Here is a 24043-nt window from a genome sequence, read left to right as displayed (position 1 = left end):
GGTTTAGTCAAACTCAGTGATCTCTATTTCCTCCTGCACATCAGCGACAGGTGACTTAACACCAAGCAAATGTTCACTGATTTGTTCTTACCTTCTACTTCCAAGGAGGCAGTGCCAGACACAGAGCCCCCTTGGTTGGTTGCCCTGACTTGGTAAACAGTGGCATCATCATCTGTGGCACTTGCAATGATGAGCTGGTGATAGCCACCCTTAAATTCTTGAATCCTATACTTCAGCCCATCTGCAATGATTTCTTTGCCTTGTCTATACCATTTCACAATAGGTTTGGGATGCCCAGTCACTTTGCAGACCAGCGTGGCATTGCTCTGATATCTCACATTGAGATTTCTCAGCTCCTCTTTGAAGTGTGGAGCCTGGATGGGGACATCGGATTTGGGAGTGACAGGTTCCGATATTTCACTCCATTCACTTTCCCCACCTAGGTTTTCACATTTCACACGGAACTCATATTCAAGACCTTCAATAAGGTTTTGCACTGCAAAGACGGTTTCTCGAATTTCTTCCGTTGTCACAGCAATCCATTTATTTTGCTTCTTTTCACGCCTCTCAAGGTAGTAATTTCTGATCTTTGCACCTCCATCACTGGCAGGTGGCTTCCAAGCCACAACACAAGAATCTTTTGTAACTGCAGTGATTGTTGGTTTGCCAGGAGCACCTGGCTTTTCTGTTAAAAAAAAAAAAAAAGGTGATGTGATAAAATGGGTAGCTTTATAAAAAGCTTATTTTTAGGTTAAAAAACAGAACAATTCCAAAGTTCTATTACAAGTAGTTACAGAGGAGAGGATAGAATGTTCATGTTCCCCTTTGAGATATGTAAACATTCAATTAAAGTGACAGGAGAAGCATTGTACTCATGAGTCTTTCATTTCAAAACCTGTGTTTAAAAGACTAATGTAAAGACCGAATTCTAGCATATGGGGCGAGAGCTAGACAAGATAGAAATCAGGTTGCACTCACCAAATGGGCTCTTAATGATCACAACGGAGGAGACCTCTAGTGGCTCACTGATGCCGAAGGTGTTCTGAGCTGAAACCCGGAAATAATAGCCTGCATTTTCTGTGAGGTTTACAATTCTGCAGGTTGTCACTGAGATGGCTGAAGACACCAATTGCCATTCAGCACCTTCCTTGGCCTCACATTTCTCCACCACATAATTTGTGATCCAGGAGCCACCATCATCGGCAGGTGGTTTCCAGCTAATCACCACAGAGTTCTTCAGTAGGGCTTCAATCACAATTGGTCCTGTGGGTTTGTCTGGCTTATCTGTTGGGAGAAAGGACAATTGTAGTAGTTTTCACACCATGTTAACTGAGATTTTTTTTAATGACTGAAAGAAACACAAAATACCTTGTATTTCCACATCAAGGGTGGCATCGACTGTTCCTAAAGCATTGCTGAGCTGGACCTTGTATTTGCCAGCATGAGTCTTACGTTGGACATTCTTCATTACAAGATGAGTATAGTGCTCGGTGTTTTCAATAGTAATATTTTCAGAGTTTTGCAAAAGTTTCTGGCCATGGAACCAGGTCATAGAAGGTACTGGACGACCAATATACATAACATGAAGTCGAAGTGTGGAACCCACAGCACCATAATATTTCTCCTTCAGTGGATAACCCGGATGGAACTGTGGTGCTGCCTGCAGGAGAAGCTTACTGCTGGTCTCTACTTCTCCAACTTCATTGGTAGCTGTGCATGTATAAACGCCCTCATCTTCTTGTTCCTCTGTCATTACTGTCAGAGTGTGTGTGCGCCCGTCTGAAGACATTTTGTACTTCCGGCTTTGTATGAGCTCTTTGCCGAATCGGTACCATTTGATGTCAGGAAGGGGCCTCCCCACAATTTGGCATGAGAGTTGGGCAGCTTCACCCAATTTGGTGGTCACATCTGCCATTTCTTTGCGTACTCCCGGGGCTTCTCCAGCTGAAAGCGATGAAAGAAACTATGAAAACTGAATTCTAAACTCCTCTGTCTTTGTATGTCAGGAATGCATTTATTCCATGAACTAATGTTTTATTACATGCTGTGATTTACCTCTAAGACTCCTTGAAGTCACTTTCCTAAAGTCAGATGGAAACCAGCAATTCATTGAGCACATCATCATACTATCATTATGAAGAGTGAATTCTCTTTATGAATGGGAAGGCATTAACAATGTACTACACGGTTTGAAGGAAACATAAGTTATCTCTATAAACCCATAGCATTTTTGCCTTGACTTAGATTCACTGAAGTGAAGAACATTTGTTAAATCTCCAAATCTTGCTAGGAGTTATTTTTTATTTTTTATTTTTTTGTTTTTTGAGGTAGGATCTTGCTTTAGCCCAGGCAGATCTGGAATTTACTATATTGTCTCAGGGTGGCCTTGAACTCACTGTGATCCTCCTACTCTGCCTCTCAAGTGCTGGGACTAAAGGCATGCACCACCACATTATTTTGAGAGTGTAAGAGAAAGAAAGAGAGAGAGAATTGGCATGTCAGGACCTCAGCCACTGCAGTAAAATTCCAGATGCTTGCACCACCTAATGGGCATGTGCAACCTTGCACTTACCTTACCTTTGTGCATCTGGCTAACCTGGAATCTAGAGGGTAGAACATTGGTCCTTAGGCTGCATAGGCAAGTGCCTTAACTGCTGAGCTCTCTCTCCAGCCCTATTTTTTTTTTTTTAAGCCAACCCACTGGATTAGAGGAAGAAAGTGTTCTAGGAATTCATTGCACCTATCTCTGGCGGACATGTATGCTTGGAATGGATTTTTGTAGAATTTATCAATTATATTGTGTATTCATATATAAAAGAGAGTGATTTCTTTACAATCTCCCACAAGCTTCCCAGAGTTCTGCTTAGTATGCAAGATCAATAAGGCTACTTACATGTTAGTTTAGTCTTTATAGACATAGCTGTTCTTCGAGGTCTGCTAAGCCCGGTCTCATTCTCAGCAAAAACTCTGAATTCATATTCAGTAGCTTCTAGCAAACCCCCAATGGTGAACTGCCTGTCCTTGATTCGCTCCTTATTGCTCTTCTTCCAAGCACTGTCTCCAGACTGTCTATATTCAACCCAGTATCCAAGGATTTCTTTGCCACCATCACATTCAGGCTTTTCCCACTGTAGAGTGACACTGTCTTTGGATATTGAAAGAATCTCAAGTTCTCCTGGTTGGCTTGGTTTATCTGGAATATTTTAAGATAATTGAAAAAAAAATCAGATTGATTGGTAGGAAAAGACAAAAGGACTAAAGATGGCTTGCTTCTTTGATTTTAATCTCCTTAGGAAACTCCTTACCAAATGGATCTTTGCACACAACTGGCTCAGAAGCAGGGCTGGTCTCACTGAGGCCAACATCATTCTGTGCGATGATGCGGAACTGATATTCTGCATCGGGAACAAGCCCTGTGACAGTGTACATTGTGGTGGTTATCTGAGTCTTGTTGTGTCTGACCCATTTGTCAGTTGATGTCTCCTTGCGTTCAATGTAGTAACCTGTTACTCGGGAGCCACCATCATCTTTGGGTCGAGACCAGGATAAGCTAACAGAACTCTTGGTCACATCAAGTACTTCTGGAGGATTGCTTGGAGGTTCTGGTGGATCTATAAATACAGATGGAAAATACATGGGTCAGAGTATAGCCTCAAATCTCATAAGCTGACGGCTTTCATTTAAAAATGTAAGCCCATGAAGCAATTTTATATATTTGTGGTTGAAAGATTACTTACTTAGTGGTGTTTTTGGTATTACTGGTTCCTCAGATTTCAAGGGTTTGCTTATGCCAAACTGGTTTTCTGCTGAAACACGGAAGTGGTATTCCACGTTTTCTTTGAGGCCCTTCACCACCAGAGATGTGCCTCGGACTCTGGAATCAATAGTATACCAGGCTGCCTTAGGTACTTCCCTTCTCTCCAGGATGTAGCCCAAGATGTCGGCACCACCGTCATCGGCAGGAGGTCTCCAGCTGACCCTTACAGAGCGGGCTTGTATGTCATCATATTCAAGTGGCCCTTCTGGAGTGTTGGGACTGCCTATCACCTTGACCTTGATGTAAACTGTCTTCTTGCCACATTTGTTTTCCAGAACTAAGTCATAAGTTCCAGAATCATCTCTGTCTGCTTCTTTGATCACAAGCTCGGTGTGTGTTTCAGATGTTGCAATCATGGCTCGCTTACTAATATCCTGCCCTTCCTTGGTCCATTTGCATATTGGGAATGGTTTTCCTCTGATTGGTATGGTAAGTCTGATGACACCACCTTGTCTTACAAAGACACCCTCCTGGTATCTCTCATCAAGTTCGTAGTCAGGATATTCTGAGGAAAAGAGGTAGGGTTATAACTTAGATTGTTTTGTGAAGAGGAGTAGGGAATAGTGCTAAGGGGGTTATAGCAGAAAGTATGTGGGTCTTACCAAGCATTTCTGTGACTTTGACCGTTCCTGGTACCTCAGCGGGCTCCCCAGGTCCGCCAGCATTACAAGCTAGGACACGGAATCTGTATTCTGCGCCTTGAGGTAGATGTGTTAGAGTGTACTCCCGAATCTTGGTTGGGGTGGTGTTACATTTGGTCCATTCATGTTGATCTACCTTTTGCATTTCAATCAGGTAGCCTGTGACTTTAGAACCTCCTTCATCTTCTGGGACGCTCCAGGCCAGAGAGACTGATGTCCTTGTTGTGTCTGTAACTCTTGGATTTTGTGGTTTTCCTGGTGGAGCTGGAAAGGAAAAAAAAACAAAACAAACAAACAAAAAAACTTATTAAAGCTGCTTGCATCATCTCACAAGTTTTTTTTTTTTCTGAAATATAGACTGCTAGCATTAGATTGCTTTTGTTTTTCATATTTTTATATTCTGTAATCTACAGCTTGTGGTGTTGATTCTAAAACAGTATTTTCCTGAACTCATAGAACTGCATACTTCAGTAGGATGAGTTTTACCATATAAAAAATTATATCTTTATATACTTGGCTTATACTAAATATATTTACCTATTGGGTCCATGGCAACAACAGGTTTGGAAGGACGACTTGGTTTTCCAGTCCCTCTTGCATTAATGGCCGTGACACGGTGTTCATATTCTAAGCCTTCAATAAGGCCAGTGGAGCGGTACCGTGTCATTGTCACTGGCACTTTATTTACACGGACCCAGCGATCTGCTCTCACTTCTTTGCGTTCCACAATGTATCCAGTCACTTGGGACCCTCCATCATCTTCAGGTGGATACCAGGTGAGTGTCATACCATCACGGGAGATGTCAAATACCTGTAATGTTTCTGGGGGTCCAGGAATACCTGAAGCAAGACAAATAAATAGGACAGAGCAAGATGAATGAATTAAAGGCTTATGTTTATGTGTGTAGTTTGGCGTTCAGTTGGTATTTTATAGTTTTTAGTGTTTATGGGGTGTATGTGTGTGTGCATGTGGTGTACACATGTGTGTGTGCAGATGTGCATATGCATGTGGAGGGCAGAGAAGATCCTCTTCTATCATTCTTTCTACCTTGAGACATGGTCTCTCACTGAACCTGGGGCTCATGGGTTTTCAGCTAGACCACCAAGACCCAGAAGTCCTCCTATCTCTGTCCTCCACCCGGTGCTGGGGTTACAGGCATATGCAACCACACTTAGTTTTCTGTGTAGCTTCCTCTTATCCTAGCCATCTCCCTGTCCCTCACTTGGTATTTTCAATGGTATGTGAGACAGGTGTGACTGTTTTATACTTCAGTGCACCTTGTTAGACTTTCTTTCATTTTTTTTTTTTTTTTTTTTTTTGGTTTTTCGAGGTAGGGTCTCACTCTGGTCCAGGCTGACCTGGAATTAACTCTGTAGTCTCAGGGTGGCCTTGAACTCATGGCGATCCTCCTACCTCTGCCTCCCGAGTGCTGGGATTAAAGGCGTGCGCCATCTTTCATTTTTTATAGATATTAACTACTCTGTACTTTTTCTATCAGATTTTTCTATCTTCTTTTTCTTCCTCCTTGCTTTTCTTCCTTCCTTCTTTCTTTCCATATACCTTTCTAATTCCCTTCCACCTTTTCCTTCTTTCACTGAAGCTCAGAAATTCTAAGGTTGGGCATGGTGGCACATATCTTTAATGCCAGCACTTGGGAGGCTGAGGTAGGAGGATCTCTGTGAGTTCCAGGTCACCCTGAGACTACAGCATGAATTCCAGGTCAGCCTGGGCTAAAGTAAGATCCTACCTCAAGAAAGTGAAAAAAAAAAGTCTAACCCATGTAGAAATCTTTCAAGAATCCAAGGAAAGGATGCTTGGAAATCTTAGCAACAGCCTGGAGTTAGTCATATTCTTTCCCAACAGGGCACATTGAAATCTAATGCAGAATCAGACAAAGGGGCCATGGTAGAAGTGCCCAAAGGACTTACTGATGCTGCTACGGCATTCAATGACCTCAGACTGCAAATAGGAACCAATCCCGAAGCGGTTTGTTGCAGCCACACGGAAGACATATTCATTCCCTTCAGTGAGTCTGGTGAACTTAAAGGTTGGTCTAGTCACAGATTCAGAAACTGGCAGCCATCCTGGACGATGAGCATCACGTTGCTCTACCACATAGCCACTGAGCGGAGCACCGCCGTCCAGCTCCGGTGGCTCCCAGGAAACGGAAACTGATGTGGCATCGATCTCATCAATCTTGATGGGTCCAGTTGGTGGACCAGGCTTGTCTATGGAAGAAAAGAAATCCAGGACATTAATTTTTACTTCAAGCCCATTGAGGGATTATGTATCAACAACTTAATTGTATCTTTGTCACATATCCTTACCAAGAATGATAACTTTAATAGTCTCTGAGGTAGTTCCAGTTACATTCTTCAATTCAAGTGTATATTCTCCAGTATCTTTTATAGTCGTTTCACGGATGGTTAACTTAGCTACTTTAGTGTGCGTTTCAACTGTGACACGCTCTGATTCTCTCAGTTTAGAACCAGAAAAGAACCAGGAAGCAGTAGGAGGTGGGCGACCAGCAATGGGTATCACCAACTCGATTGGTCTTCCAGCTGGCACATGGATGGTCTTTTGAGGCATTGTTGAAAGATCAATTGTTGGCAACACTATGGGAAAGAAATCAGGCATTTATTTTTTAACATTATTTCTAATGAGAAAGTAACACAAATTCTTACTGTTATCATTTTACTTTATTGTTACGTGGGTCTTTGGTACATACCTCTGAGGTCATGTACAGTCACTGCTGTGACGATCTCTCTTGGCTCAGACACGCCTTTCTCATTCTGTGCTCTCACTCTAAATAAGTACTGTTCACCTTCGTTTAAGGAAATAACAGTGTGTTCTAAGACCGTGGGTTTTAAAGTGACAACTTTCATCCATCTCTCTGTGCCAGCCTTACAAGCCTCAAGAACATATCCAGTGAGTCGGCTACCACCATCATAAAGTGGTTTTTCCCAGGCTAGGGTGACCGTAGATTTGGTGACGTCAACCACTTCTAGTTTAGTAGGCACCAAAGGCACTTCTGAGACCAGAACTGCATCCGATGTTTCGCAAGGCTCTCCAATGCCGTAGATGTTTTCGGGAAGCACTCTGAAATAGTACATGGTTCCTTCTACAAGGCCAGATATTCGGTAGAGAGTCTTGCTGCATTTGGTGGTTACTGTTTTGAATGCTCTCATGGCGGCTTCACGTTTCTCAATAATGTAATTGTTGACTGGCGCGCCACCATCAATTGTGGGAATTTCCCAAGTAATAGTCACAGAATCTCTTGATACTTCCTTCACACTCACTGAAGGACAGGGACCAGGAGTATCTAAAAAATAGAAGAAAAGATTCATCCTTCCTTTTTGCCCAGTTGGTTGATAGGTATTTTGTAGGAAGGTATAATCAATATAGGTTGCCTCCAGAGAGGTGATAAATTATAGGTCCAGTTATACCTCTTTAGATAACCTACTTACAGCTCAGCCAAATTTTTTATTACTTTATTTTTGAAAGAGAGAGAGAGGGAGCCTCTGTGACTGAACTCCAGACACGTGTGCCTCCTTGTGGCACATACGTGACATTGCATGATTGCATCATTGTGTTTGGCTTCATGATACATGGAGATTTGAACTTGTGTTCTTAGGCTTCACAGGTAAGCACCCCAACTGCTAAACCATCTCTCCAGCTGAACTGCTCAGCCAATTAAGAAAAACACTTACCATATACTTTAACAACGACTGTGGCTGATTTCTTGCCAGATTGGTTTTCAGCTTCAATTGTGTATTTCCCAGCATCATACCGATTAACTTTGTCCACAATGAGTAGAGAGTAGCTCTCAGTGTTGTCAATAATTGCCCTGTTTGTAAGGTCAATGCCCTTCTTGGTCCATGTGATGACAGGAGATGGTCTTCCAGATACAGACACCATTAGGCGTAGTGAGGCTCCCGCCCTGATAGTCACTGTCTTCTTTAGATCATCCGCAAGCTCAAGGTCTGGTATTTCTGGACAGTAAATATCACAATTTAGTTAACTAGTAAGAGGTGGGATGAGGAAACAATTCATTTAAAAGTTTTTATTTTAAATACCTAGTCTTTCCACGGGCTCAATTTCAGCAATTGTTTCGCTGTATTCACTCATGCCCTTCACGTTGACAGCAGCAACTCTGAAGGAGTATTTCTGGCCCATTTTAAGGTCTGGCACAGTGAACTCAGTATTTCTTATTGTGGCATTGGTATGCACTCGGTACCAATTATCAGTGTCCTTCTCTTGCATTTCAAGGACATATCCTATGATGTCAGCGCCACCATCATACATAGGCTTGGTCCATGCCAAACTAATACTGCGCTTTGTGGTGTCCACAACTCTTGGAGCAGAAGGTGGTCCAGGAGTATCTGTGAAGTTTAAAAAGTGAGACACAGATATTACACAAATAAGAAAACTTTGACAGTTGTATTTCTGGTTTTCAAGATTTATAAAGTCATTATTAGTCATTGTCTGTACTTACCAAGAACATTTTTGTAACTGGATCCGTAGAGATCCCAGGATAGCAGTTCTGCTACATTATCGGTATCGTTTTAAGATTCCAACTGTTTTAGGAATATGGCTATTTCCCCCTACTACTTTGGCTAGCTGTGGTGTGTTCTTTTCCCTTAGCTGATCTCTATGTGTATCATAATTTCAGGGACTTTTATTTACTTGCTTATCTTTTATTGGGTAACCATCGCTTGCCATCTCTATGTTTCTAATGAATGCAGGAATCATTTCCTCCTTTTGCCTTCTGCAGTCCCATTGACTTATTCCTTTAGCTCTTAGGTACAAGCTCTATAAAAGGATTTGTCTATTATCCACTTATTTATATATTTTTAAGACAGGGTTTCAGTCTAGCCCCAGATGACTTGGAATTCACTCTGTAGCCCGGGCTGGCCTCAAACTCACTCAACACCCCATACCTCAGTCTCCCAGGTGCTGGAATTAAAGGCATGCACCACAACATGTGGGCCTCATATTTTTGTTGACGTTCACATAACAATTACTTTGTAAGCAAGTTAATGAAATATTAGAATCACTGGGACCCTGCTAGCCTCTGCACACAAGGGACTTTGCTGGTTTTATTTCCACTAGTTATTATCAGTGCTACATATATATCTCTATTCTCAGGAAGATTTGTGAAATATATCTTTCATATTGGTAGTAGAATAATTAATTTTTTTACAAGTAAAATTTTGATATTTACTGTCCAGAAATACCATGACTCAAGCTGCTATGCTCAAGTAATAAAGTACTGTCTGACTTATTTAAGATCACAGTAACAAATATGCATTTTACTAGACATGTACTTTTTATAAATTTTGAAAGTTCTTGACAGTAGCTCATTGGACAGTTATCTATGCTATGGTTTGTATGAACGTTAGGTTAAGGCCTGTTTCTTAGAACTCACATGATGGTTCTCTGCATGAGATGAAGTTGGAAGCCTCACTGGGTTCACTGTTCCCAGCGGCATTTACTGCAGTCACCCGGAACTGGTAATCACATCCCTCCATCAGGCTGGTCACCTTCAGCCTGGTGTCGTATACCACGTAGTCTTTGTTGACGCGTGTCCAGCGCAAGCTCTTCTTTTCCCGTTTGTCTACCAGGTAGTTGCTGATTTCATTGCCACCATCAGATTCGGGTTTTGTCCATTGAATAATGATGTGTTCTTTGCCAGCTCCGATTGCTTCGGGGATGCCAGGTTGTGATGGAATAGCTGTTGGCATTTGATGAAAGTAAACATGATCAGAATTGTATGAAATCACTGTTAACATGACTGTTTTCATCCCTCCATCCCATTCTGTTTCATTTACCAAGCTATTTTAAAATGTGAATACTCACTGAATGAGTTTCTGGCCACAATTGGCTCAGATTCAACGGGCACGCCAGGACCGTATTTGTTTACTGCCCTCACTCGGAATGTGTATTCATTGTTCTTGATGAGTCTGGTGACTACATAGGACATGGTTAGACATTCAGCTTCAACAATCACCCAGTTGAGCCTGCTTGTCTCACGTCTCTCCACGATGTAGTGAGTTATTTCTGCTCCTCCATCTTCCTGAGGAAGGCTCCAAGCCAAAGTGCACTTCTCCTCTGTTATTCTACTGACAGTGAGGTTTCCACATGGGCCAGGGGAATCTGAGACAGGATAATGACAGGTCACGATGAATAGTGTTCTTTCTCGCACACTGAAAGATGAAATAAGAGCATCTGATCTACTCACCGAGTACTTTGACCACGACAGACACAGACTTAGTCCCGCTGGCATTCTTCACTGTTAGTGTGTATTTTCCACTGTCACTTCTGTCACAGTACTTGATCACAGCAGTTGCTCTCTTGCCAGTGTACTGCAAAGAGACTTTTTCACAGAGATCTAGCTCCTTGTCTCCTTTAGTCCAGATGATTTTGGGCTCAGGCTTGCCACCAACAGCAGCATCAAGAACAAGATCCGAGCCTGCTCTGATAGTCACCAGTTCACCCTGTAATCTGGCATCTAGTTCGGCTTTGGGTGGGGCTGTTAATAGGCAAAATAGACAGGAATGAATATCTGATGGGTTATTTTCACTTAAATTATAGTAAATTAAAAGGAGAACATTGCTTATTTCTTACCATATTCATCTCGGCAAGTGACAGGGCCTGTAGATTCAGAACCTTTGCTAATGACGCCTGCGGCATTCTTGGCCAACACACGGAATTCATAAGTGTCTCCTTCACTGAGAGCCGTCACGGTGAAGAAATTGTCTGACACAATGGTGTAGTTGCATTTCAGCCAGCGACCATCTCCAACCTCACTGACAGGCTTCCGCTCTATGATGTAGCCCACAACTTTACTGCCTCCATCATACACTGGGGCAGACCAGACCAGTGATACTGTTGATCTTGTGACATCTGTCACTTCTGGTCTACCGGGTGGGTCTAGAAGACATGGAGCAATAAGTTAAAAGTCCAACTTTGAGCTCTGTTACCAAAAAGTGTAACACACAAGTAGAACTTTAAATTTTTATACATACCGACTGGATTTTGAGCCATTATAGGTCTTGAAGCTTCACTGGCCTTGCTAACCCCAGCTGCGTTGAGTGCGTAAGTTCTGAATTGGTACTCCAGCCCTTCGACTAAGCCAGTCACTTTGTAGTTGCACTCCAGACACGGTGTTTTGTTTTCTTTCACCCAAAGAATGGTGTTACGTTCTTTCTTCTCCACCCAGTAGCCAACGATTTTACTGCCACCATCATGGTAGGGTTCTTCCCAGCGAATAGACATGGCATTAGCAGACACATAATAGACTTCAGGTCTAGTAGGAGCACTTGGTGGGACTAAACATGAACAAAGGTGTATATGTAAATACAATGTCATAAAACTCAGCAGAAATACTTACTAAATAGACTTTCAAGTGTTTTTCTTTTTCTTACCAAATGGATGTTCAGCAACGATTGGCGCTGATTCCAGGGGCTTGCTAACACCAAATCTGTTCTCGGAACTGACCCGGAAAGAATATTCCTTGTATTTGGTGAGGTGCGTGACTTTAATTTGAGTGCGCTTGACACTGGAATTGACAAGCTGCCAAACTGTTGTTCCAGACTCGCGCTTTTCAACTATGTAATTGGTAATTTCAGTGCCTCCATCGTCCTTAGGTTCAGCCCATGACAGGACACATGATTCAGCTGAGACTGACGAGACCTCAATGGGGCCAGTCACTGGGCCTGGCCTTCCAATGACCACAACTGTGATGGTAAATGTCTTGACACCAGCTGTATTTTCCAGGGTCAGGAAGTATCTGCCAGAGTCTCCTCTCATGCTGTCCTTTACAGTCAGCGTGGTCCTGTCTTTCGTTGTTGTGATGCTCATTCTATCTGTTTCCTTAAGCCTCATTTCTTCTAGTTTCCATGTTACTTTTGGAGCTGGACGGCCGCTTATTGGCACATCAATGGTAAATGGACTTCCTGCTTTGCAGGTTATGAGCTGATTGGTAATTCCAGTGAGGTCAGCAGTGGGCTCAATCTGAGGCTCTTTGATGATGACAGAGGAGAAGGCTTCCCTGGGTTCACTGTAGCCAGCATCATTCTTGGCCTTCACCCGGAATTCATATTCAGTGTTCTCAACAAGGCGCTCCACTGTGAAAGTCAGCTGTTTGGTGTGACCAGCTTCAACCCAGAAGTCAGACCCCTTCTGTCTCATTTCAAGCAGGTAGTCAGTGATCCGACTGCCTCCGTCATGTTCAGGTTTAAGCCAAGCTAAGACCGCGGAGGATTTGCTAGTGTCAACGACATCAAGTCTCCTAGGTGGAGCAGGCTGTTCTGTGGCTACAATTGGTTCCGGCATTTCGTAGGGTTCACCAATACCATATTCATTTTCTGCGGAAACACGGAAGTAGTACGGAACACCTTCTGTCAGATCATTGACCTTGAGGATCTGGCGTGTGCATTTTTCACTGACAACCTGCCAGCTGCGGCGACTGGCTTCTCGTTTCTCTACCACATAGTGATGGATTCGGGCACCACCATCAAGGAGAGGAGCATCCCACATTAATGTTGCAGATCCCCGGGTCACATCCTTGAAGGTAATAGGACCAGGTGGTCCTGGCGAGTCTAGCACCTTTACAGTGAACGTGACTGACTTACTACCACTGTTGTTCTCCACCGTGAGAGTGTATTTCCCTGCATCATTTCTGTTGCAGCTTTCCACTGTCAGTGTGCTGAAGGAGTCTGTTGTATGGATATCGGCCCGAATGCTAAGATTAGAGTCCGGCTTGCTCCACACAGCTGTGGGAGTAGGTCTTCCCTGGAAGGCAATGAAGAGGCGAATACTTGCCCCAGCTCTGACAATGTGAGTCTGTTTGAAGTTTGCGTCAATGTCTAACTCGGGAGCGGACAATCGGTCAACTGCTTTTATTGTGCCGGTCACTTCACAGCTGTCTCCTTTTCCAGCGCCATTGATAGCACTGACCCGGAACTTGTATTCTTCGCCCGCTTGGAGATCAGTGACTGTGTATCTTGTTTTCACACATGCCTCTGTATTCACCTTATGCCAGTCTCCTAAGTCAGCTTTGCACATTTCTATAATGTACCCAATGATTTCCAGGCCACCATCAAAGACTGGTTTGGACCATTCTAAGCTCACGGTCGTTTTTGATGTGTCTGTTACTTTGACCACCGAGGGGGCACTTGGTGGGTTCACAGGCTCTCTACACTTAATGAGTCTTGAGATCCCACTTGCAGGTCCTACCCCGGCAGCATTTTCAGCCATGACATGGAACTCATACTCATTGTCTTGTACCAGACCAGTGACTTTGAACCTGGTCTCAGAGATTGGGCGTTTGCTGGTCACTTTTACCCATCTCGTACTCTTCTTTTCTCTTCTTTCGAGGATATATTGTTGAATCTCATTCCCACCATCTGATTCTGGTCTTGCCCATGTTAGGGTAATGCTGTTGCCTGTTACATTGCTAGGTTCTGGAATGCCAGGGGCATCTGGAACAGCTGTCAAGTCAGAAAAAAATTAGTTAGATACATTTGCTTGGAAAGGTAATCTTATGACAGAGTTCCATTGAATGAAAATGGAAACTTACTGTATTGTATTTGGGCCACCACAGGGTCAGACTCCAGTGGCCTGCCAACACCAAACTTGTTAACTGCAGACACACGGAACTGGTACTCATTGCCTTTTATTAGTTTAATGGCAGTGTAACTGAGGGCTTCACATCTGTCCTCGATTAATGCCCAAGCAAGTCTGCTGGTTTCCCGTTTTTCAATGACGTAGTGGGTGATAGGGGCACAGCCATCGTTGAGTGGTGCATCCCACCACAAGGTCATCTTCTCACCACTAATATTGGTGAATCTTATCGGTCCAACTACTTTTCCTGGTGTATCTGTATAAGAAGAAGTTTAGTTTCATTTTCCTTGTCCATTAAAGTATAATTAAATATGTCCTTAACCCACATCCCATAAACTATGAAGAAGTGATCTTAAAAGTACCTTGTACTTTTACTGTAATCTCTGCTTTTGTGGAGCCAGACACACTTTTGGCTTCCACTGTATATACACCGCGATGATCTCGAGTAGCATCTCTAATGAAGAGGCTGGTAGAGCCAATGACATCAGTTATTTCTATGTTCACCCTTTTCTCAATTTCAACTCCATCTTTGAACCAAGTCACTCGAGGTACTGGCCGTCCTTGGACCAAAGCTTTAATTCGAAGACTGTCTCCAGACTTAATAACAAGACCATCGAAGTATTCAGGGCCAAACTCTACTGTTGGTGGAACTATAAAAGAATAGAAATTCCATGCGTGATTTTGCTGTAACGAGGACATGCATAAACGTATTTTGCATTAGCATATATCATAAAGCCTGAGAAGGTGATCAGTTCTATGTTACCAAAGGCTACTTTGAAAGTTGGCTTGTATTTGAGAGTTTAGATGATGGGAGTAAAATAGTTCTCTAATACTAAATTGTTTCATTTGCTACTCTTGTCATGTTATTAATTTAATACTGGCATTTGTAAAGAGAAACTAAATATCTATAGGCCATTTACTTCCTAATATTGTTTTATATTCAAATAAGTGCCTGTAAAAGGCCATCTGCTTATTGCAAACAAATAATCATTATATTTTTGGGTATAGGTTGTATTTGAACAACTCTAGTATAAATAGGCAGCTATTCCTAGGACCTTTTGATTTTTTTTATTATAAATGGCTGAAATCACAAAGCAAGGAAGTCATTCCCACTTTTTTGCTCTTTTCATGGGAATGGAGTAAACTAATCGATATGGGAAGTGAACTGGGTGCAATCACATTTTTTTTTCTCTTTATGTGGAGGATAGAAAGGACCTAATTCACCCACGTAACAGCCTTAGGTAATCTTGAAATGATTTCTGTCCTCCCCTTATAGACCAGAGAGTAAAAGCATTTTTTTCTTAAAATCAGTTGGAAATACTTACCATTTTCATCTCTTGTCATAATAAAGCCAGAAGACTGTGAGGGTGGGCTTATAGTTCCAACAGCATTTCTTGCAATTATTCTGAACTCATACCGGTCCCCAGGACTAAGTCCTGTAACTGTATACTGACATTCACTGACATCTGTGAAGTTGCACCTAACCCAGCGATCATTCCCTTGCCGTTTCTCAATGCTGTAGGCCACAATCTTACAGCCTCCATCACGTAATGGTGGGTTCCACTTAAGTGTGATGGTTTCCCGGGTGACATCGATGTAGTCAGGAGTGCCAGGTGGATCTGAAAATTTATAAAGAAGTGAAATTCATTATTATGTACATTACCACCTTTTAATTATAAATAAATAACAAAACAAATAACAAAGATAATTATAAATAAATAAAGCTTCCAAACATTTCTCATGAACTTCAACATTTTCTTTCATAGTCTTTCAAAGAATTTTAAATTACTCTGTTAGACTAATTTAAAATAACTCCTTTTGCTTTATATGACCAGATCTATAGTGACAAGTATGTAAGTAAGAATGTGATTCATGGAACAGAAACAGTGTTTGGTTTGTTCAGTTAAAATTATTTGCATGTGTGCATGTGTGTGTGGTGGTCTTATGTTTGTATGTTTGTGTGTATGTGTGTGTGTGTGTGTGTGTGTGTGCACAAGCAGGTGCACACATGTGCATATGCATGCAGAGGTCAGATGCTGATGTTTGGTATCTTTCTCTGTTGTTCTTTACCTTATTTTTGAGATAGGATTTCTCACTAAGACTGGAATTTACCAATTAGATTAGACTAGCTAGCCTGCAAGCCCCAAGAATCCCTTGTCTCTGCGTCCTCAGTACTGGAATCATGAGTATGCACTGCTGCGCTGGCTTTTATAGGGTGCGCTGTCCAAATTCAGGTCCTCATGCTTGCAGTGCAAACACATCACCAACTGAGCCATCTCCCCAGCCTCTAATTTATCATTACTAACATGTTTGCTTGCTTAATTAAATATATTTTGTTTTGTTTTGTTTTTTTTTGTTTTTTGTTTTTTTGAGGTAGAGTCTCACTCTGGCTCAGGCTGACCTGGAATTCACTATGTAGTCTCAGGGTGGCCTCGAACTCTCGGAGATCCTCCTACCTCTGCCTCCCGAGTGCTGGGATTAAAGGCGTGCGCCACCACGCCCAGCTTAAATATATTTTGAACAGCAGTCACTTACCTACTGGAGAAACAGCCAAGGTAAACTTGCTTGGGTCACTAGGTGAGCTTAGACCAGCAGAATTTTCAGCATATACACGGAATTGGTAATCCAGGCCTTCTATGAGTCCAGTAGCTCTATATTCTCTTCCAGATATTGGTGATGTGTTAACTCTCTGCCAGAGGATACTGTTTCTTTCTTTCTTTTCAACATGGAATCCAGTAACTTCTGAGCCACCATCATAAACCGGTGCATCCCAAGTTAGTGACATGCCATCTGAAGTCACATTGTATATAACTGGCTTTCCAGGGGGACCAGGGATCCTGAACTGGTGTTTTGCCACAATAGTGTTTGAGACAAGTGGTTCGCTGACTCCATATCTGTTTTCTGCCCTAACTCTAAACTGGTATTCGGCATCTTTGACTAGATTAGGAACTTTGAAAGTTGTCCTGGAGACACTTGAGCATACCATCTTCCAATTGGTCTGTGAAGCTTCCCGCTTCTCGATGCTGTAACAAGTAATTTCTCCTCCTCCATCATCTTCAGGTATATCCCATGACATGATGGCACTGTCAGCCTTGATTTCATCAAATCGAATGGGTCCTTTGGGCTTTGATGGTGGGCCAAGGGTGATAATCGTTATGGGGAATGAGTTTCTGCACACTGCGTTATCAAGAATAATAGCATACTTTCCCCCATGCTCCTTTTTGACATTCTTGATGTTCAAGGTAATCTTGTTTTCAGTTTTACTGAAACGAACATACTCACTTTCTTTCAAAGGCAAGTTATCTTTCAGCCAACTGACAGATGGTTTGGGTTTTCCTTTATAAGGTAATTCTAGGTGTACATTATGTCCAATTCTCACTGCGATTTGTGCTCCAGGGATTTCTGACAGGTCAACTTCAGGTGTAATGACAAGTTCTTTCACTGTAAGTGGCCCGATAGTGACAGGGTCACTCAGTCCTTTCTCATTTCTAGCAGATACCCTGAATTCCAGAACCGAATGCTCTTTGAGTTGGCCAATCTCGATTTCGCATGTCTTGCTTGTGCCTGCATGGGACCATGCTTGTTCACCTTTACCTTTCCTTTCCACAACATAGTCTGTGATGAGGCTCCCGCCATCAAAGTCAGGCTTGGTCCAGCTCAGGATTACAGATGTCCTTGTGGAATCTTTCATTGAGAGGTCACGAATGGGAGCAGGCACCTCAGCAGCCTTCACGGGCTCTGTAGTTTCACAGGGTTCCCCAGTTCCGATTTCATTTTCTGCAAGAACTCTGAAGAAATATGGAGTCTTCTCTGATAAATCTGTTACCTTAAAGGATGTGCCAGAACATTTGTGTGACACAGCAGACCATGTTCTCTTTGTGGCGTCTCTCTTCTCGATGACATAATTAATTATGGGAGACCCTCCATCGATGAGAGGAGGATCCCACAGCAGAGTGACTGTGCCACGAGAAACGTGTTTCATCTGGAGTTTCTGGCAGGCGGCTGGAGTGTCAAGCACTTTAACAGTCACAGTTGAAGACTTTGGCTGGCCAACTCCATTTTCTATTGTCAGAACATATTTTCCTGTGTCATTGCGAGTAACTTGAGAAATAGTGAGTAATGAAGATGAATCAGTGTTTTGAATGCTGTATCTGGCATCACTGCTAAGACTCTTCTCGTCTTTTTTCCAGCTGACAGTAGGTGCAGGTCTGCCTTTAAAGGGGATCAGTATTTGCACATCTTCACCAGCTTTAGCTATGACGGCGGTTCTGAGAGCCACGTCTAGGTCAATCTCTGGCTCCTCTGTAGACAGAAAATGGATATTCACCGTGATTTTGGATAGCAGGAAAATGAGTCTTTGCCTCACAAACTCTGATTAAATGCTAATAAAACAACAAAGCATAATCATGCCAGTTGTACATACCTAGTATATCTTTAGCTTGTACAGGCTCGGTCATTGTTATAGGCTCTCCTTGGCCAGCACAGTTTACTGCAGATACCTGGAAGTAGTAGTTGACACCAGGTGTCAGGTTAGATACCACATATTCTGTTGTTCTGACCTCTCCTCTGGTAGAGACAATAGTCCATTCCTCGTCCTCTCCTTGTCTCATCTCGACAACATATCCAGTAACAGCACTGCCCCCATCATAGACAGGTTTGCTCCAGCCAAGAGTGATGGATGACTTAGTGGAATCTGCAATTCTTATCTTGGCAGGTGGGCCTGGAGGATCTGAAATGGCCATTCACAAAACAGTAATTACACAATCATGTATACACTGGTCATACAAAAGAAGACCTAGTCGACAATGAGTACTTACCGATAGGGTCAGCAGCTTTGTAGAAGTCAGATGGCTCAGAGAATGGACCAGTTCCAGCAGCGTTTACGGCACAGACTCTATATTGATAGTCACTGTTTTCTGTGAGTCCTGTCACCTTCTGTCTGGTGTCCCGGATAGTCTCCTTTAGCACTTTCAACCAGGCTAGACTCTTCTTGTCTCGTTTTTCAAGGAAATAGCCACTTATTTCACTACCACCATCTATGACTGGTCTGTTCCAGATGACGGTCATTGAATTCTTGGTCATCTTTGTCACCTCTGGTATGCTTGGTGGCCCTGGTGTAACTATTTAAGAAAGAAGCACAAATGAGTTGAAGGGCTTAACATTACTTCCCAATTCTACTTTTTGAGTTTTAAATGCAGTCTGAGCTATTAGTTGCATTACTTATAGTTTCCATCCTGTGAAAGGGTAGTAATGAGACAAGATGTGATACAAAAAAAAAAAAAAATCATCTTAAGACAGTGTTCACAAGCTTTCAGAATAGTTTATATTTGTTATTGTAATTTTCATGTGTTTTAGTTTTCTAAAGAAGCCAAATCTCACCAAATGAATTCTTGGCTACCACTGGCTCAGATTCCAGTGGTTCCCCGATTCCATATTTGTTCACAGCTCGGACTCGGAAGATGTATTCATTTCCTTTGATAATTTTTGTGGTTGTAATGATGCACTCTTCAAGATTTTCAGCCACCATAGACCACACTACACGGCTTGTCTCACGCTTTTCCACGATGTAGTGAGTGATTTTTGCACCACCATCATCAGCCGGAGGACGCCACAGAAGTGTTATCTTTTCAGCAGTGACAGTTTTAAATTCAATTGGTCCACCTGGAGGTCCTGGTTTGTCTGTCAATGAAAGAGAAAAAACAATGTTAGGATTTTTAAAAGCCTAGTGACTTTAAGTGACTAAGCTTTAAGCAAACCAGATGTCATTGGCCTGTGCTAAGCACCTACCAAGGATCTGCACTCTGATGGTGGCTGAGGCTGAGCCCATGGCATTCCTTAGTTTTAATTCATAGCTTCCACTGTTAAGGCGGCTGGCATCTTTGATGAGTATAGATGCGAGGTCAGTGGAGTTTTCAACACACACCAGTGCATTGGTTTGTAATTCTTTATCATCTTTATACCATTCAATTGTAGGCTCAGGTTTCCCAGAAATGCCAGCCCTGAGCTTCACAGATGTCCCTGCTCTATATTTGACAACTTCTGTGTATTCTAGAGGCAAGTCAATTACAGGCCCACCTGCAAGAAAAATGTGACAAATGGTTAAATTATCATAAGGATGAGAAAAGTATCTAAAGAAACCTCAAAATAAGTTCCTTGGCTCTAGAGAGAGAGGGAGGGAGGGAGGGAGGGAGGGAGGGAGGGAGGGAGGGAGGGAGATTTCTGTAGTTCTAACTTGTTCACTTATTTTAAACTTCTACATTTTAAAAATCACTCATGTATCAGATGGGAACAAATGACAAAACAAAGCTTGTAATACAGTAACACGACCACAGACTTCAGTTCTCTCCCAGTGGATCTTAAAGTCTACTAGGTTGTTTTTTTTTTTTTTTTTTTGAGTCAGGGTCTCACTCTAGCTCAGGATGACCTGGAATTCACTATGTAGTCTCAGGGTGGCCTTGAGCCCATGGTGATCCTCCTACCTCTGCCTCCTGAGTGCTGGGATTAAAGGCGTGCGCCACCACGCCCAGCTCTACTGGGTATTTTCATCAGTGTTGAAAATGTTGAGACACTAACTGAAGAAACAGCATTAAACATTGTCTTCTCTTGTCTTTACTTCTGACTACTTCCTATGCATTTTCTTTTCCTGTCTGTTTACTGTTTTCTATCCAAATGTGAGATATTTATGTCTGGCCCTTGAAGTCTTAATTCTCTGCTCACTGGACAGCTTTTTTCCAAGCCTCTTAGAACTGTTAAGCAACAGAACTAAGTTTGACATGCTTTACAGTTGTCCAAAGAGGGTGTGTGAAGCTTGCTTGCTAAAGCATGGCCATGCATTGCTCAACAGGAAGGAGGGATTTGCCCAGTTACTTAGTAACTTATTTTCCTTTTGAAAATGGACAAATATTAGAAAATGTGTCAGGGTATTTAACTCTCATGGTATTTTAGTTTCCAAGAAAATTTCAGTTGAATGCTTCTTATCTTCCAGAATGATCAAGTATACATAATTTGGACTAACAGTAACATAGAGTAGATAGAGAAGGCTCTAAAGAGTGCCTCTCCATCACTGATGAGCTTGCCCTTGGAGGAAGTTGCATAAGCACTCTATACCTCAGTTTCTTTTCTATAAAATGGACTAATCTTAGGGTTGTTAGAATGAAGGGAGAGAGTTCATGGGAATTACTGTCAATATTAGATGCTGCTACCATCATCATTGTTACAGTCTTTGTTTAGTCTTTCTTCAACTTCAGGACAGCATTCTGTGGCCATGTACACACTGATAACATAGAATGAAGGTGCCAGATCAGACAATCAGAGAATCCAAAAAGTTTGAAGTTGGAAAGACCCTTAGATGTCCTACAATCAAAATTTCTCATTTTTAATTGAGTCGAAGAAATGTGGAGAGGTTAAGGAATGTTCCTAAGTGTCTCAACTAATTCAACATTTCTCCTATATTCTAATTAAAGCACATGGAAAAAGTTATTAAAGAAAACACTGGGTTAAATGGCTATTGGGATTCAGAGTGAAAGATACTTACCATAAGAGTCGATGCATGTAATGGGGCCTACAACCTCAGATGGGTTGCTGGTGGAACCAACTGCATTCCTAGCAAAGACACGGAACTCATACTGAGAGTTCTGAGTCAAGCCAGAGACTGTGAATTGAGTCTCAATAACATTGGTGAAACTGGCCTTGGTCCATCTGCCATCGGGAAGGTCACGCTTTTCAACAATGTAGCCTGTAATCTTGCTTCCTCCATCAAAAGCTGGTGGTTGCCATGAAAGGTTCACAGAATTCTTTGAAATATCAGTGATTCGCACATTTCTTGGGGGTTCTGTGGCAATAAGAGACAGCAAATTAGTGGTCCTTGGGTCAACTCATTTTGCTTCTCAGAAATAAGATTTGCAACTTTAAAGTTGTCAGAACTGTTTTCTCATGACAGAAACATACCACAAGCATCAATGGCCAAGACTGGTTCAGAAGGATGGCTGGGTTTTCCGACACCGGCAGCATTTTCTGCATACACCCTGAATTCATAAATAAGTCCAGCACTGATTGTGGTGACTTTGAAGTGAGTTGTACGGATAATCATTTTGTTGGCTTTCTGCCATAAAATGCTATTTCTGTCTTTCATTTCCAACTGATAGCCTGTGACCGCACTGCCTCCATTGGACACTGGCTCATGCCAGCCCACAGTGATGCTTTCTCGAGTAACGTTGGTGACCCATGGTGTAGACGGTGGTCCAGGTGTTGCTACAAAAGAGAGCAATGCCATTGGTTAATGCAGACACTTAGCATATTTAGAGAAATGCCAACCCGGGAACTTTGAAAAGATTGACAACTTACTGTACGGTAGTTTGACCACTACACAAGCTGAATCTATGTGGTCACTGATGCCAAAGCGATTTTCTGCCTTGATTCGGAACTGGTATTCCTCTCCTGTGGTTAGTTTCATGACTTTCATCATGGTTCTTGCAACAGTCGCAGACACTTCCGACCATGCTGCGGTGCTCGTTTCTCTCTTGAGTACGATGTAATTGGTAACTTGGCTTCCACCGTCGTACTTGGGAGGCTCCCATTTGAGGGTCACACTCTCTTCAGTTACATCACTGATAGCCACAGGGCCAGTTGGAGGGCCAGGCCTGTCTAGCACGATGATGTTAATGAAAACTTTGGTTGTCCCGCTTGAGTTAGCAGCAGTGATCTCATATTTGCCTGCATCAGCAGTGACACTTTCTTTAAGATTGATGGTCAGGTTCTCGGCAGTCACTTCCGTATTGAATCTCATGGTTGCCTTCAGGGGAACACCATCTCTTGATAAGGTCACTTTGGGTAGTGGTTTTCCGGAAATTGGAATATCGACTTTCAGGTTAGAACCAGCTCTAACATACACAGTGTGGCTTGGGAAATTCTTCATGTCAATTTCAGGTGGTTCTGAGGAATGAGAATATAAAAAAATGAATGTGAAAAATAATTTCTACGAATTTAATGCACACAAATAAGATCAAATTTTGCTTCTGCAAAAAATTAGACCTACCCAGCTGCTCCTTTATAAGAACAGGAAGCAGGAGCTCTCTTGGGTCACTCAGACCAGCTTGATTCTCAGCAGAAACCCGGAAGAAGTATTCATGATTCTCCCTCAAACCAGAAACGACATGATGGGTTGACTTGACCACTGCACACTTAACCCAGTTTTTCTGTCCTTTCTCCAGGGCTTCGACAACATAGTGAACAATTCTGCTTCCACCGTCGTGTTCTGGCTTCAGCCAGCTCAGGGAGATGCTATCTTTGGATACACTTGTTACTCCAAGTTTCTCTGGTGGGCTTGGTTTTTCTAAGAAAATAGCGCATTGAAGTAAAGAGAACAAGTAACATTTGTCTTGTGTAATCCTTTATGCATTGTTAAAATGAAAATTTTAAATGAAATCTATATGATTATTTTGAATCTTTTAAAAATCTGACCCATTTGGCTTCTGAGTCAACCAAAACTGCCCCAAACTATGTCATAGTAATTTAAATTAAGTACCAAATAACAAGATTAAGTGATGAAACTTACCATGGGTATAAAATGGAGAGATAAAGAATCTTGTAAGACACTTCATATTGTTGAAATACACATATTATATATATGTATATATATGTGTGCATGTGTGTGTGTGTGTGTATATATATATATATTTATATGAACTGAATATACCCACACACATATGTTTTATATATATATATATATATATATATATATATATATATATATATATATATATATACTTGAGTAAAAAATGTATATATATATATATACATGTATATATGTGCATTTTTTCAGTTATCTTTTAAAAATTTTATTTTTATTTATTTGAGAGAGAGGGAGAGAGAGAGAGAGAGAGAGAGAGAGAGAGAGGGAGGGAGAGAGAGAGAGAATTGGTGTGCCAGGGCTTCCAGTCACTGCAAATGAACTCCAGA

The 24043-nt window shown here is 42.1% G+C and overlaps 1 protein-coding gene across 5 annotated transcripts in view; it reads right to left on the bottom strand.

The window, feature by feature from the left end:
* Ttn (titin) overlaps positions 1–24043 on the bottom strand; it is a 282613-nt gene that overhangs the window by 9401 nt on the left and 249169 nt on the right. For all 5 annotated transcript variants that reach the window (XM_045148517.1, XM_045148518.1, XM_045148519.1 and 2 more), the window contains 31 exons: positions 23121–23417; positions 22430–23017; positions 22034–22336; positions 21621–21917; positions 19874–20161; positions 19466–19765; positions 18904–19206; positions 18510–18815; positions 16622–18388; positions 15412–15705; positions 14449–14736; positions 14043–14342; positions 11887–13953; positions 11488–11790; positions 11087–11392; positions 10701–10991; positions 10319–10615; positions 9888–10193; positions 8536–8841; positions 8170–8451; positions 7188–7781; positions 6787–7074; positions 6388–6687; positions 4996–5298; positions 4420–4722; positions 3738–4322; positions 3306–3611; positions 2894–3193; positions 1369–1944; positions 979–1284; positions 92–685 (listed from right to left, as the gene is read on the bottom strand). In XM_045148517.1, the coding sequence (XP_045004452.1) occupies positions 92–685; positions 979–1284; positions 1369–1944; positions 2894–3193; positions 3306–3611; positions 3738–4322; positions 4420–4722; positions 4996–5298; positions 6388–6687; positions 6787–7074; positions 7188–7781; positions 8170–8451; positions 8536–8841; positions 9888–10193; positions 10319–10615; positions 10701–10991; positions 11087–11392; positions 11488–11790; positions 11887–13953; positions 14043–14342; positions 14449–14736; positions 15412–15705; positions 16622–18388; positions 18510–18815; positions 18904–19206; positions 19466–19765; positions 19874–20161; positions 21621–21917; positions 22034–22336; positions 22430–23017; positions 23121–23417 (13944 nt within the window). The remainder of the gene's footprint in view (positions 1–91; positions 686–978; positions 1285–1368; positions 1945–2893; positions 3194–3305; positions 3612–3737; positions 4323–4419; positions 4723–4995; positions 5299–6387; positions 6688–6786; positions 7075–7187; positions 7782–8169; positions 8452–8535; positions 8842–9887; positions 10194–10318; positions 10616–10700; positions 10992–11086; positions 11393–11487; positions 11791–11886; positions 13954–14042; positions 14343–14448; positions 14737–15411; positions 15706–16621; positions 18389–18509; positions 18816–18903; positions 19207–19465; positions 19766–19873; positions 20162–21620; positions 21918–22033; positions 22337–22429; positions 23018–23120; positions 23418–24043) is intronic.

This window comes from Jaculus jaculus, chromosome 4, assembly GCF_020740685.1.
Source record: "Jaculus jaculus isolate mJacJac1 chromosome 4, mJacJac1.mat.Y.cur, whole genome shotgun sequence".
Lineage (NCBI taxonomy): Eukaryota > Metazoa > Chordata > Mammalia > Rodentia > Dipodidae > Jaculus > Jaculus jaculus.
Note: the sequence above shows the minus strand (reverse complement) of the source record. Positions and strands in the feature narration are given on the sequence as shown.